This window comes from Centropristis striata, chromosome 7 (genome assembly GCF_030273125.1).
Source record: "Centropristis striata isolate RG_2023a ecotype Rhode Island chromosome 7, C.striata_1.0, whole genome shotgun sequence".
Classification (NCBI taxonomy): domain Eukaryota; kingdom Metazoa; phylum Chordata; class Actinopteri; order Perciformes; family Serranidae; genus Centropristis; species Centropristis striata.
Window position 1 is genome coordinate 36,439,153 of NC_081523.1, and position 12,152 is coordinate 36,451,304.

The following is a 12,152-nucleotide window of genomic DNA, read 5'->3' on the forward strand; positions in this document are numbered from 1 at the left end:
CGGGCTATCCCGGCAAGTTGGAATATTTGATGTTGCACGTGACGTCTAACACACACCTCCCACATGGTCCGACAGTCATTGAATCACTGTTCAAACCGGCATGCTAACTGCACTGAGTGTCCGGTGCTTGTTGTAAACAAATGGAGGTTGTTAACTCAACACATACTACTGCTGCAGCACATACACACTGTACTGTACTGCTACAGAGCTAACTGTGTAGCCTATTAGCACTGTGCTACTGTGCAGCACTGCTGCTGCTCTGTGACACGTCACTATCGTCTCCTCCCACCTTGGACTGCACTATGAAAGGGCACAAATAAAACGCCTTCGCGGAATCACTTTAAATGCCTTTAAGTCAGTGTTTACCCTAGAATTTTTTTTAGCAGTGGTGCAGCTGTGTCCGTGGCCATGAGCAGTGTTGCCAACTCCTCTGTAAGGAAAGTAGCTATTGGCTGTCCGAAAAGTCGCTAGAAGTTGCTAAATGATGTCATCGCCTAATTTGCATAATTTGTGCATGTACTTGTAATGACGCTGAAGGAAAGAGGAATAACGTTGTGGTAAGACAAAAAGTGACTAAAAAGCATCCTAAATATGTTTAGAACTGCAAGTGCACTGTTGTCTGTCACAATTGGGACCCGCCTAAAACAGTGATCCAAAAGAGACACTGACTGTAAACCAGCTAGCGGCGACTTCGAGATTTTCAGACTGGACGCTAAGGGGTTAACATTCCCTCCGGCTCTGTGACTGCAGCTGAGAGAGACTGCTGCGGGAGGACTGTGCCGCTCCGACTCGTTCTTACTCCTCTTAACCAGCCGCGGGGGCCGGCGCTCACTGCCGCAGGGAGCTACCCTATTACGTTACCTGCACTACTCACTATATAGACCGTGTATAAGCTTGAACGTTACCTTTTAAGTTGATGTTCTAAGAGATTCCGACAGGATTTGATGCGCTTTTGATGACTCAAAACAAGTCGAAAATAGCGTTGTGTGTTGTTGTGCTCACACAGTGCGACTAGAAATCATTAGTGGCACATTGATATTAATGATCATGTGAAATTTCAGCAGCGGCGCACCACCGCTGAATGAATGTAGGGAAACACTGGAAGTGAAAAGCCGGCACAGATCATTCCGGGAGATTTGCGGGAACACACTATGAAAGGGCCTACTGTGATTTATGATACCAGCGTTGTGTTCAGTGTTTGCATAGTGTATTATTTCACTGGATATGGTATGGACATAGCATGTCATGTAATAATTGTTTCATAATAAGCTTTCAGACATAGGAAAAAATCTACTTTCTCAGCGTATTGAATAACATGTATGGAGAGTTATTCCACTACCGGGCTGGTTTGGGGTCAGTGGTCTGTGGTTCATGACTGCTCTCCTCACATGAGTCCCTGACGGCGCAGCCTGGTCCCTGGGGGGCGCTGCTCTCCAGGATGTTCAGCAGCCTCTCAGCCGCCCACTGAGCCTCAGACTCCTTCTCTGAGTCCTGCAGAGGGAGACAAGTCAGAGCTTGGATAATCATCATGAGAGCCGTGTGAGTATTGTTACAGTTGATACCAAGGAACATTTACTTACTCCAAAAGTTTGCAAAACTGCAAAATCGTTTACTTGGAATTAGGGATGGGAAAAATTAATGAATGACCGATTAATGGTCGTTAAGAATTTGGTCGATCACGTGGAATTTTTAATCGATCAGTGTATTTTTTAACTTTAATTTTATCTCTGACTGTGTATCAGTGTCACTGAACTGAAACACGTCGACCATTCAGTTCTGCGGCTGTACGTCAATCAGCCAATGAGCTGAGAATGAAGTTGGATAAAGCTACAGTTTACAAACTAAAAGTTGCAATAACAATTATAAAACACACAGAAATACAAGAGTATTAATTTGAGCAAAACTAGCTTACTGTATCAAACCTTGCTAGCATGAATTAATATCCATTAATAAGTATCCAAAACTTATTTAAACACAAAACACATTTAATGATGAAGATTACTGTGAAAACTAACCTCATGGCTCTTCGGGGGCTAAAACATAAAACATTGACCTCCAGTTTAATCTCACTGAGTTAGTTTAAGGATTGACAGGATCAAGTATTTTTTTGTCCTTTCAAAATAAAAGCGTCCGTTATCAAAACAGGCTATGCATAGAACTGTATATATATAATTTATTTTGCCCATGTATGCATGCAGGTAAATCGATTAATTGATCGTTAACATTATAGATAATCGAGTTGACAAGTTTCTTCGAAACACCCATCCCTACTTGTAATGAAGATTTTGACATCGTTGGATTGTTATTGACTTGATAGATATTCCTATTTAAGGATCTGAATGCTTCTTTTTGTCTGTCAGAGAAGCAGAAGGTTAAATGGAAACTTCTTGGATTGAAACTAGCCGAACTGGTCCAATAACTGATGGATCCTTTTCCCTCTCTGGAATACAGCTGAGATGATTTCAGAGCCAGGACTGTGTTTTTACCGTCAGGATGTGGTGAAGAAGGACGAGTCCTTCCTGCAGGACGCCCTCCAGCCGCCTCCTCCTGGTGCTCTCCCTCTGGAGTTCGGCCCTCAGCTGACTCATCTCGGCTGTTTTTTGACAGCTCTCTGCGGACACTGAGGTCAGGCTCTGTCTGAAAACACAATGCACACAATAACACTGTGATAGCTTAGTCTGTGGGGGTATAGCTCAGTGGTAGAGCATTTGACTGCAGATCAAGAGGTCTCCGGTTCAAATCCGGATGCCCCCTTTGACATTTTCTACTCATTTAATTCGCTTGTATCAATAGTTGTCCCTAATGCTACCTATACACCAGAAGCCTGGAAGACTATCAGCTCATATCAGCTCACATCTAAAGACAAGTGTTTAGAGTATTTAGTCTCACACTGAGATGTTAAACAGACTGTCAATCTTTCAGGGTCACTATTTACAAGACTACAACTAGATTCTTTTAGCAGTTTTTTCCTACCATGCAATTTTTTCTCCTGTCATAAGTAAAAACTTACTAAATGTAGGAGAAGCAGCTTTTGGCTCCAGCTGCTCTAGTGTGTGCAGTGGTTTGTGTTGAAAAAATAAAAACAACAAAAAGAAGAGAAGACGCCACAAAACGCCCCTCACAAAGCTGGAAAAGGGTTTCTGTTTTTATCACATGAAAAGTTGACTATTTTACAGTAAAAGATGGATATAAGAAGAATAAAGGAAAGGAACATTTAGAAATGAATTCATGATATACATTAATGTCCTATTTAATTATAATGTGTTTCATTGAATAAACATATTTATCAGCTCTATCAACTTTCATTTAGTTAATCATCAATTATTTATTACTTATTTATGTATACATTTATTTATACATTTAAACTGGGTCTCCTTACTGTTCTCTTTACTAAGAAACATCTAAATATATGACATCACTATATTTTTATTGAGGCATTATTGTGATGTTCCTTTTTCCTGTGGAAGTGGTTTTACTGGCCGGTCTGAACCAGGAACCTTTCCCCCGCTCATCTATTGGTTGGTGATTGTGTTACGTCACTGAGACTTGAAATAATATCAAACATGTTTGATATGATCCAAACCAAGACTAGGAAAAGACTGATATGAAACAGAGCAGATTACTACCTTAGACTTAACCATGGAGATGACGGGAGCGCCGTGACTCCAGTAAAACTTTTAGATTTGCAAAAGACTTTCAGTTTTAGTCTGGGACTGTGGAGATCCTTTGGTGGAAGCCCAGTATTAGGGGTGATGATTGATGACCAACTCACCTTTTCCAGTCATGTCGCCTCAGTTACCCGGTCATGCCGCTTTGCACTTTACAACATCAGAAAAATTACCTAACTCAACATGCCACTCAACTCTTGACACAAGCTGTCGTCATCTCAAAACCTGACTACTGTAATGCCCTCCTGACGGGCCTGCCAGCCTGCACAGTAAAACAGCTTCAGATGATCCAGAACGCGGCGGTGCTCCTGGTCTACAACCAGCCAAAAAGGTCACATGTCACACTGCTGCTCATCCAGCTCCACTGGCTACCTGTTGCAGCCCGCATCAAATTCAGATCTCTAATGCTGGCCTACAAAGCTGCCGGTACTGCTCCTACCTACCTGAACGCCCTGATTCAGACATATGCTACCTCATGACCGCTGCGCTCTTCCAATGAACGGCGCATGGCTCTGCCACCTGTTCGTCCAAGGCAATCTAAACTCTTAGCATTTCTTATTCCCCGTTGGTGGAACGCACTACCAGTTCCGGCCAGAGCAGGGGCGTCCCTCTCTACCTTTAAAAAACTCCTGAAGACCCAGCTCCACAAAATATTCATTAAATAATTTCATAAAAACCCCAAATTCAAAACCTCTCATTGGTTTTAATCTTAAAGTTTAACCCTCTGAACTCCCGAAAAGTTTTCTTTTGCAAAACGCCAAAAATACACAATTTTTTAAAGACATAAACTGTAAAAACAGGCATTTTTGTTGGGAGTTTGAGATTTCTGACAGTCCATGAAGGGGTCAGTAAGTTTCTATTACAAAAAGTGACCAAAACATGTGTTAAAATGTTGATATTTGTGTCAGAATCTCTTTATTCTACATGTGTCATTTAAAATAAAGTATTTGCACTAAGCAAATCCTGTTTAAATCATTAAATTCTCGTTGGTGGAACCACTACTAGTTCCTACCAGAGCAGGGACATCCCTCTCTACCTTTAAAAAACTCCTGAAGACCCAGCCCTTCAGAGAGCCTCTTCTCTGCTAGCACTACACCACAACTCTACTCCTTGAAGTATGGAAATCGTTTGGTGTAAGCCCAGCATAACTAGAATTAAAAATGGGTTTTGATACGAGTGAAAGAAAGTAAACTTTAACCTGCAAGCCTTTACGTCTGCCAGCATGGTGTCGTAGGTGGCACAGACGTCTTTGAGCCTCAAACTCAGCTCCTGCTGCTCCTCCGTCAGCTGCTTTATCACCTGAGAAACAGAAGATGTTGACAGATGAGGTAGGACAAAGTGAAGGAGGTTCATTGTTTTTGCCTTAAATATTATAATGTTTACGAGGAAGCCTGTACTCCCATATAGTATCATAGAGTAGTGCATGAATAGGTGCGATTCCATTAGGGTATAAAGTGGCTGCTGGGAAAGTCTCAGGCCACGCCCTCTCAAAAGGACGCTCACTCCGCGTGTCTCAATTACAAGAAAAATGGCCCCCAGAGGGATTCCAGAGGGATTCCAGAGGGACTCCAGAGGTGACGTATGGCTTTTGATTGTAGCGCAATCGCTTAGCAACAAGGAAAGCTGAAGATGGAAGGCTGGCTGTGTTTCTTGCCTCTGTGTTCATGCACATGGCGCAATGTACGGCAAGGACTATCTCAAATGCAAGGACTGGTTTTCTGCTTCTATGATACCATAACACAAAATCTTTTGTGAACCAGATCATATCCTGATATCTTAATTAAACCATATCCTGGTGTATTTTAGCACATGACATCCCGGTTAGCCTTCTATCCAATCAGCAACAAGGCTTTCTTCAGGGTAGAAAAATGGTCGCTAAAGGGGTCTGAAAAGTCGCTAAATTTAGCAACAAAGTTGCTAAGTCTGGAACACTGCTTCGCCGGCTTATTAGGGGCGTTTCGGCGAGGGAGGCGTGCCTCATTCCAGGTATTCGATTAGAGTGGAAACTCGCCTAATGTAGACTGAAAATTATCTCACAAGTCCAACATTTTGCAAATGTTAAATTCTCTCACAAACAGGGACGCTCTGACAGAGCAGTGGGGGTATAGCTCAGTGGTAGAGCATTTGACTGCAGATCAAGAGGTCTCCGGTTCAAATCCGGATGCCCCCTGGCCCTGATTTATGCTGGCATAACATAACAGACAGACAATGTCCAAAGATTCTGTGTCTGTACAAAAGCTAATCGCAAATATAGGCCTCAATCCAGACTTAATCCTGTACTAATACAGATGCTCAGAAGAGAAAGACCGAGATGCACAGCTCCACGAGCAAAAAGCCATGAACCCTCTGAACCCCAACATGTTACTCTTTTCCAATGGAAATTTTCGTAACCCTTGATCCATTTTAGGACTGTTCGGAAAAGTTCAAACTCTGATGATAATGCCTGTTTTTACAGTTTCTTTCTACGTTAAATGGTGTATTTTGGGCGATCTTTCAAAGAAGACACACTTTTCAATCTTTTCAATCTAAGTGAACACCTCCTGCAGGAGCAGCACATACAAACTGTACTGCTACAGAGCTAACTGTAGCTAACTAGCGCTAACTTCTTAAAGCCAGCCTCCGGCTCGTTAGCGGCTCGTTAAGAAGAGTAAGAAGGAGTGGCTGGATTCCTTTCCAGTCGCTTTCTTGAAAAATAGTCGCTAAAGGAGTCTGAAAAGTCGCTAAGTTTAGCAACAAAGTTGCTAAGTCAGGAGCACTGCTTCGCCGGCTTTTACAAATAAAACGTGTTGTTGTCGTGTAGAGCACTACATCACATCCCGCTTAGCGATCTATCCAATCAGTAACCAGGCTGTTTCAGAGAGTAAAAAGAACCTGCTCTTCGACAGGGCTAAAAAACGGCTGGTCAAACAGCTGCTAGGGGCAGCTCACATTCAAATTAGGGGCGTTTCGGCGAGGGAGGCGTGCCTCATTCCAGGTATTCGATTAGAGTGGAAACGCACCTAATGTGGACTGAAAATTATCTCACAAGTCCAACATTTTGCAAATGCTAAATCCTCTCACAAACAGGAACACTCTGACAGAGCAGTGGGGGTATAGCTCAGTGGTAGAGCATTTGACTGCAGATCAAGAGGTCTCCGGTTCAAATCCGGATGCCCCCTGGCCCTGGTTTATGCTGGCATAACATAACAGACAGACAATGTCCAAAGATTCTGTGTCTGTACAAAAGCTAATTGCAAATATAGGCCTCAATCCAGACTTAATCCTGTACTAATACAGATGCTCAGAAGAGAAAGACCGAGATGCACAGCTCCACGAGCAAAAAGCCATGAACCCTCTGAACCCCAACATGTTACTCTTTTCCAATGGAAATTTTCGTAACCCTTGATCCGTTTTAGGACTGTTCGGAAAAGTTCAAACTCTGATGATAATGCCTGTTTTTACAGTTTCTTTCTACGTTAAATGGTGTATTTTGGGCGATCTTTCAAAGAAGACACACTTTTCAATCTTTTCAATCTAAGTGAACACCTCCTGCAGCAGCAGCAAATAAAAACTGTACTGCTACAGAGCTAACTGTAGCTAACTGGCGCTAACTGGTGCTAACTTCTTGAAGTCAGCCTCTGGCTCGTTAGTGGCTCGATAAAAACAGTAGGAAGGAGTCGCTGGATTCGTCTCCAGTCGCTTTCTTGAAAAATAGTCGCTAAAGGGGTCTGAAAAGTCGCTAAATTTAGCAACAAAGTTGCTAAGTCTGGAACACTGCTTCGCCGGCTTATTAGGGGCGTTTCGGCGAGGGAGGCGTGCCTCATTCCAGGTATTCGATTAGAGTGGAAACTCGCCTAATGTAGACTGAAAATTATCTCACAAGTCCAACATTTTGCAAATGTTAAATTCTCTCACAAACAGGGACGCTCTGACAGAGCACTGGGGGTATAGCTCAGTGGTAGAGCATTTGACTGCAGATCAAGAGGTCTCCGGTTCAAATCCGGATGCCCCCTGGCCCTGGTTTATGCTGGCATAACATAACAGACAGACAATGTCCAAAGATTCTGTCTCTGTACAAAAGCTAATTGCTAATATAGGCCTCAATCCAGACTTAATCCTGTACTAATACAGATGCTCAGAAGAGAAAGACTGAGGTGCACAGCTCCACGAGCAAAAAGCCATGAACCCCAACATGTTTCTCTTTTCCAATGGAAACTTTCGTAACCCTTGATCCATTTTAAGGACTGTTCGGAAAAATTCAAACTCTGATGATAATGCCTGTTTTTACAGTTTCTTCTACGTTAAATGGTGTATTTTGGGCGATCTTTCAAAGAAGACACACTTTTCAATCTTTTCAATCTAAGTGAACACCTCCTGCAGCAGCAGCACATACAAACTGTACTGCTACAGAGCTAACTGTAGCTAACTAGCGCTAACTTCTTAAAGCCAGCCTCCGGCTCGTTAGCGGCTCGTTAAGAAGAGTAAGAAGGAGTGGCTGGATTCCTCTCCAGTCGCTTTCTTGAAAAATAGTCGCTAAAGGGGTCTGAAAAGGCGCTAAGTTTAGCAACAAAGTTGCTAAGTCAGGAACACTGCTTCGCCGGCTGTTACAAATAAAACGTGTTGTTGTCGTGTAGAGCACTACATCACATCCCGCTTAGCGATCTATCCAATCAGTAACCAGGCTGTTTCAGGGGAGAAAAAAGAACCTGCTCTTCGACAGGGCTAAAAAACGGCTGGTCAAACAGCTGCTAGGGGCAGCTCACATTCAAATTAGGGGCGTTTCGGCGAGGGAGGCGTGCCTCATTCCGGGTATTCGACTAGAGTGGAAACGCACCTAATGTAGACTGAAAATTGTCTCACAAGTCCAACATTTTGCAAATGCTAAATTCTCTCCCAAACAGGGACGCTCTGACAGAGCAGTGGGGGTATAGCTCAGTGGTAGAGCATTTGACTGCAGATCAAGAGGTCTCCGGTTCAAATCCGGATGCCCCCTGGCCCTGGTTTATGCTGGCATAACATAACAGACAGACAATGTCCAAAGATTCTGTCTCTGTTCAAAAGCTAATTGCTAATATAGGCCTCAATCCAGACTTAATCCTGTACTAATACAGATGCTCAGAAGAGAAAGACTGAGGTGCACAGCTCCACGAGCAAAAAGCCATGAACCCCAACATGTTTCTCTTTTCCAATGGAAACTTTCGTAACCCTTGATCCATTTTAAGGACTGTTCGGAAAAGTTCAAACTCTGATGATAATGCCTGTTTTTACAGTTTCTTCTACGTTAAATGGTGTATTTTGGCCGATCTTTCAAAGAAGACACACTTTTCAATCTTTTCAATCTAAGTGAACACCTCCTGCAGCAGCAGCACATACAAACTGTACTGCTACAGAGCTAACTGTAGCTAACTAGCGCTAACTTCTTAAAGCCAGCCTCCGGCTCGTTAGCGGCTCGTTAAGAAGAGTAAGAAGGAGTGGCTGGATTCCTCTCCAGTCGCTTTCTTGAAAAATAGTCGCTAAAGGGGTCTGAAAAGGCGCTAAGTTTAGCAACAAAGTTGCTAAGTCAGGAACACTGCTTCGCCGGCTGTTACAAATAAAACGTGTTGTTGTCGTGTAGAGCACTACATCACATCCCGCTTAGCGATCTATCCAATCAGTAACCAGGCTGTTTCAGGGGAGAAAAAAGAACCTGCTCTTCGACAGGGCTAAAAAACGGCTGGTCAAACAGCTGCTAGGGGCAGCTCACATTCAAATTAGGGGCGTTTCGGCGAGGGAGGCGTGCCTCATTCCGGGTATTCGACTAGAGTGGAAACGCACCTAATGTAGACTGAAAATTGTCTCACAAGTCCAACATTTTGCAAATGCTAAATTCTCTCCCAAACAGGGACGCTCTGACAGAGCAGTGGGGGTATAGCTCAGTGGTAGAGCATTTGACTGCAGATCAAGAGGTCTCCGGTTCAAATCCGGATGCCCCCTGGCCCTGGTTTATGCTGGCATAACATAACATAACAGACAGACAATGTCCAAAGATTCTGTCTCTGTACAAAAGCTAATGTCAAATATAGGCCTTAATCCTGTACTAATACAGATGCTCAGAAGAGAAAGACCGAGATGCACAGCTCCAGAGCAAAAAGCCATGAACCCTCTGAACCCCAACATGTTACTCTTTTCCAATGGAAATTTTCGTAACCCTTGATCCGTTTTAGGACTGTTCGGAAAAGTTCAAACTCTGATGATAATGCCTGTTTTTACAGTTTCTTTCTACATTTCTTTCTACTCCCGGTACAATACCGCATCCACTACAAGAACCTCCTCCTCACCTACAAAGCTCTCCACAACCTAGCCCCCACTTACCTCTGTGACCTCCTTCATGAATGCACTCCCTCCCGCTCCCTCCGCTCATCCTCTGCTGGACTATTAATCATCCCCACATCACGCCTCAGTACCATGGGTGCCCGATCCTTCAGCTGCTCAGCACCCAGGCTCTGGAACTCCCTCCCCCCACACATACGACAGTCTGACAGTGTGTTCAGACCGGACGCGTAGCGAATATTCGCGTCGCGTTACTCGCGTGAATTGATACGCGCGAGAATTGAATTTAATTCGCGTCACTCGCGCGAGTAACGCAACGCGAATTTTCGCCCAAGAGACTATTTAGCGCCAAATAATTGCCTCCATTTCATTCTGTCATCAACCATGGCTGACATTACAAGTATAGCGTCCCTGTACCTGCTCTGCCGTCGTGTCTGGGTGAGTGACATCATCCGGAGGCACACTCAGCACGGAGAGAGGACCGCAGAGTACTTCCACCTTTTTCCTGTCCCTCCTGCCGACCCACTCCTCCTTCCTGCCTCTTTTCTCCTCTCTCTCATGTATGTATCTCGGACACTGTCGTCCAGAATCTCAACGCTGATAGGCTGTCCCGACACAGCGTCACGCGAATATTTCGCCAAAGTTGAATTTATTGAACTCACGCGAATTCGCGTTGTTTCATTCGCGCCGCGAAATTCACGTCAATCGCGGCATTCGTGTCGCGCGAAACCCGCGATTCGCGCCGCCGGCAAAAATTCGCGTCTATTCGCGTGTTTGCATTGACTTTGTATGTAATCTTGTCGCGCGAAATATTCGCTACGCGTCCGGTCTGAACGCACCGTGACACCATCACAACCTTCAAGTCACAACTCAAAACTCACCTGTTCAAACTGGCATACACTCTGTAACTGGACACTACTTCACTTGCTTTTATCACATTGTCTTGTTTTTACCATGTTGTGATGTTTTTACCATGTTGTCTTGTTTTTAAAGATGTTTATGATTTTAGACTTTGTAAGGTGACCTTGGGTGACATGAAAGGCGCCTATAAAATAAATGTATTATTATTATTAATATTATTAAATGGTGTATTTTGGGCGATCTATCAAGTTAGTTTCTTTTATGAGTAATAAAAGTGAGTATCTGTCAACTCCCAAACTGATATTTCTTAAAGTGTCCTGCAATGTTTGCGTTTGTACGTCTTTTGTAAACTCCACCTACTTTTCAATCCACTGGCGGTAGGTGGAGTTTACAAAAGACGTACAAACACAAACATTGCAGGACACTTTAAGAAATATCAGTTTGGGAGTTGACAGATACTCACTTTTATTACTCATAAAAGAAACTAACTTGATCAGAACATTTTTCGTAAAAATGAGTGCCAACAAATAGTTCATAATCTTACCTTTTTTAAATCCCAAAAGTATAGAAAACCAGGAAATCTTAATGTTATTATTATTACATCTTATGCATTATGAGTCTCCGCTGATCATAAACAGCCGCCGGCTCGTTAGCGGCTCGTTAAGAAGAGTAAGAAGGAGTGGCTGGATTCCTCTCCAGTCGCTTTCTTGAAAAATAGTCCCTAAAAGGGTCTGAAAAGTCGCTAAGTTTAGCAACAAAGTTGCTAAGTCAGGAACACTGCTTCGCCGGTGAGGGAGGCGTGCCTCATTCCGGGTATTCGACTAGAGTGGAAACGCACCTAATGTAGACTGAAAATTGTCTCACAAGTCCGACATTTTGCAAATGCTAAATTCTCTCACAAACAGGGACGCTCCGACAGAGCAGTGGGGGTATAGCTCAGTGGTAGAGCATTTGACTGCAGATCAAGAGGTCTCTGGTTCAAATCCGGATGCCCCCTGGCCCTGGTTTATGCTGGCATAACATAACAGACAGACAATGTCCAAAGATTCTGTCTCTGTTCAAAAGCTAATTGCTAATATAGGCCTCAATCCAGACTTAATCCTGTACTAATACAGATGCTCAGAAGAGAAAGACTGAGGTGCACAGCTCCACGAGCAAAAAGCCATGAACCCCAACATGTTTCTCTTTTCCAATGGAAACTTTCGTAACCCTTGATCCATTTAAGGACTGTTCGGAAAAATTCAAACTCTGATGATAATGCCTGTTTTTACAGTTTCTTCTACGTTAAATGGTGTATTTTGGGCGATCTTTCAAAGAAGACACACTTTTCAATCT

General features: G+C 43.4%; 1 protein-coding gene and 7 non-coding genes across 8 annotated transcripts in view; 7 read left to right on the plus strand and 1 right to left on the minus strand.

Annotated features, from left to right (window-relative positions):
• LOC131974668 (median body protein-like) overlaps window positions 1-12,152 on the minus strand; it is a 31,577-nt gene that overhangs the window by 3,903 nt on the left and 15,522 nt on the right. Inside the window, 4 exon segments of the mRNA XM_059337075.1 lie at window positions 1,340-1,428; window positions 1,430-1,491; window positions 2,487-2,637; window positions 4,867-4,967. Coding sequence (XP_059193058.1) covers window positions 1,340-1,428; window positions 1,430-1,491; window positions 2,487-2,637; window positions 4,867-4,967 — 403 coding nt within the window.
• On the plus strand, window positions 2,683-2,754 carry trnac-gca (transfer RNA cysteine (anticodon GCA)). The gene has a single exon. It is a non-coding gene; the product is annotated as a tRNA-Cys (tRNA).
• Window positions 5,767-5,838, plus strand: trnac-gca (transfer RNA cysteine (anticodon GCA)). The gene has a single exon. It is a non-coding gene; the product is annotated as a tRNA-Cys (tRNA).
• trnac-gca (transfer RNA cysteine (anticodon GCA)) lies at window positions 6,755-6,826 on the plus strand. Its single transcript has one exon. It is a non-coding gene; the product is annotated as a tRNA-Cys (tRNA).
• trnac-gca (transfer RNA cysteine (anticodon GCA)) lies at window positions 7,589-7,660 on the plus strand. Its single transcript has one exon. It is a non-coding gene; the product is annotated as a tRNA-Cys (tRNA).
• Window positions 8,569-8,640, plus strand: trnac-gca (transfer RNA cysteine (anticodon GCA)). Its single transcript has one exon. It is a non-coding gene; the product is annotated as a tRNA-Cys (tRNA).
• On the plus strand, window positions 9,549-9,620 carry trnac-gca (transfer RNA cysteine (anticodon GCA)). The gene has a single exon. It is a non-coding gene; the product is annotated as a tRNA-Cys (tRNA).
• trnac-gca (transfer RNA cysteine (anticodon GCA)) lies at window positions 11,743-11,814 on the plus strand. The gene has a single exon. It is a non-coding gene; the product is annotated as a tRNA-Cys (tRNA).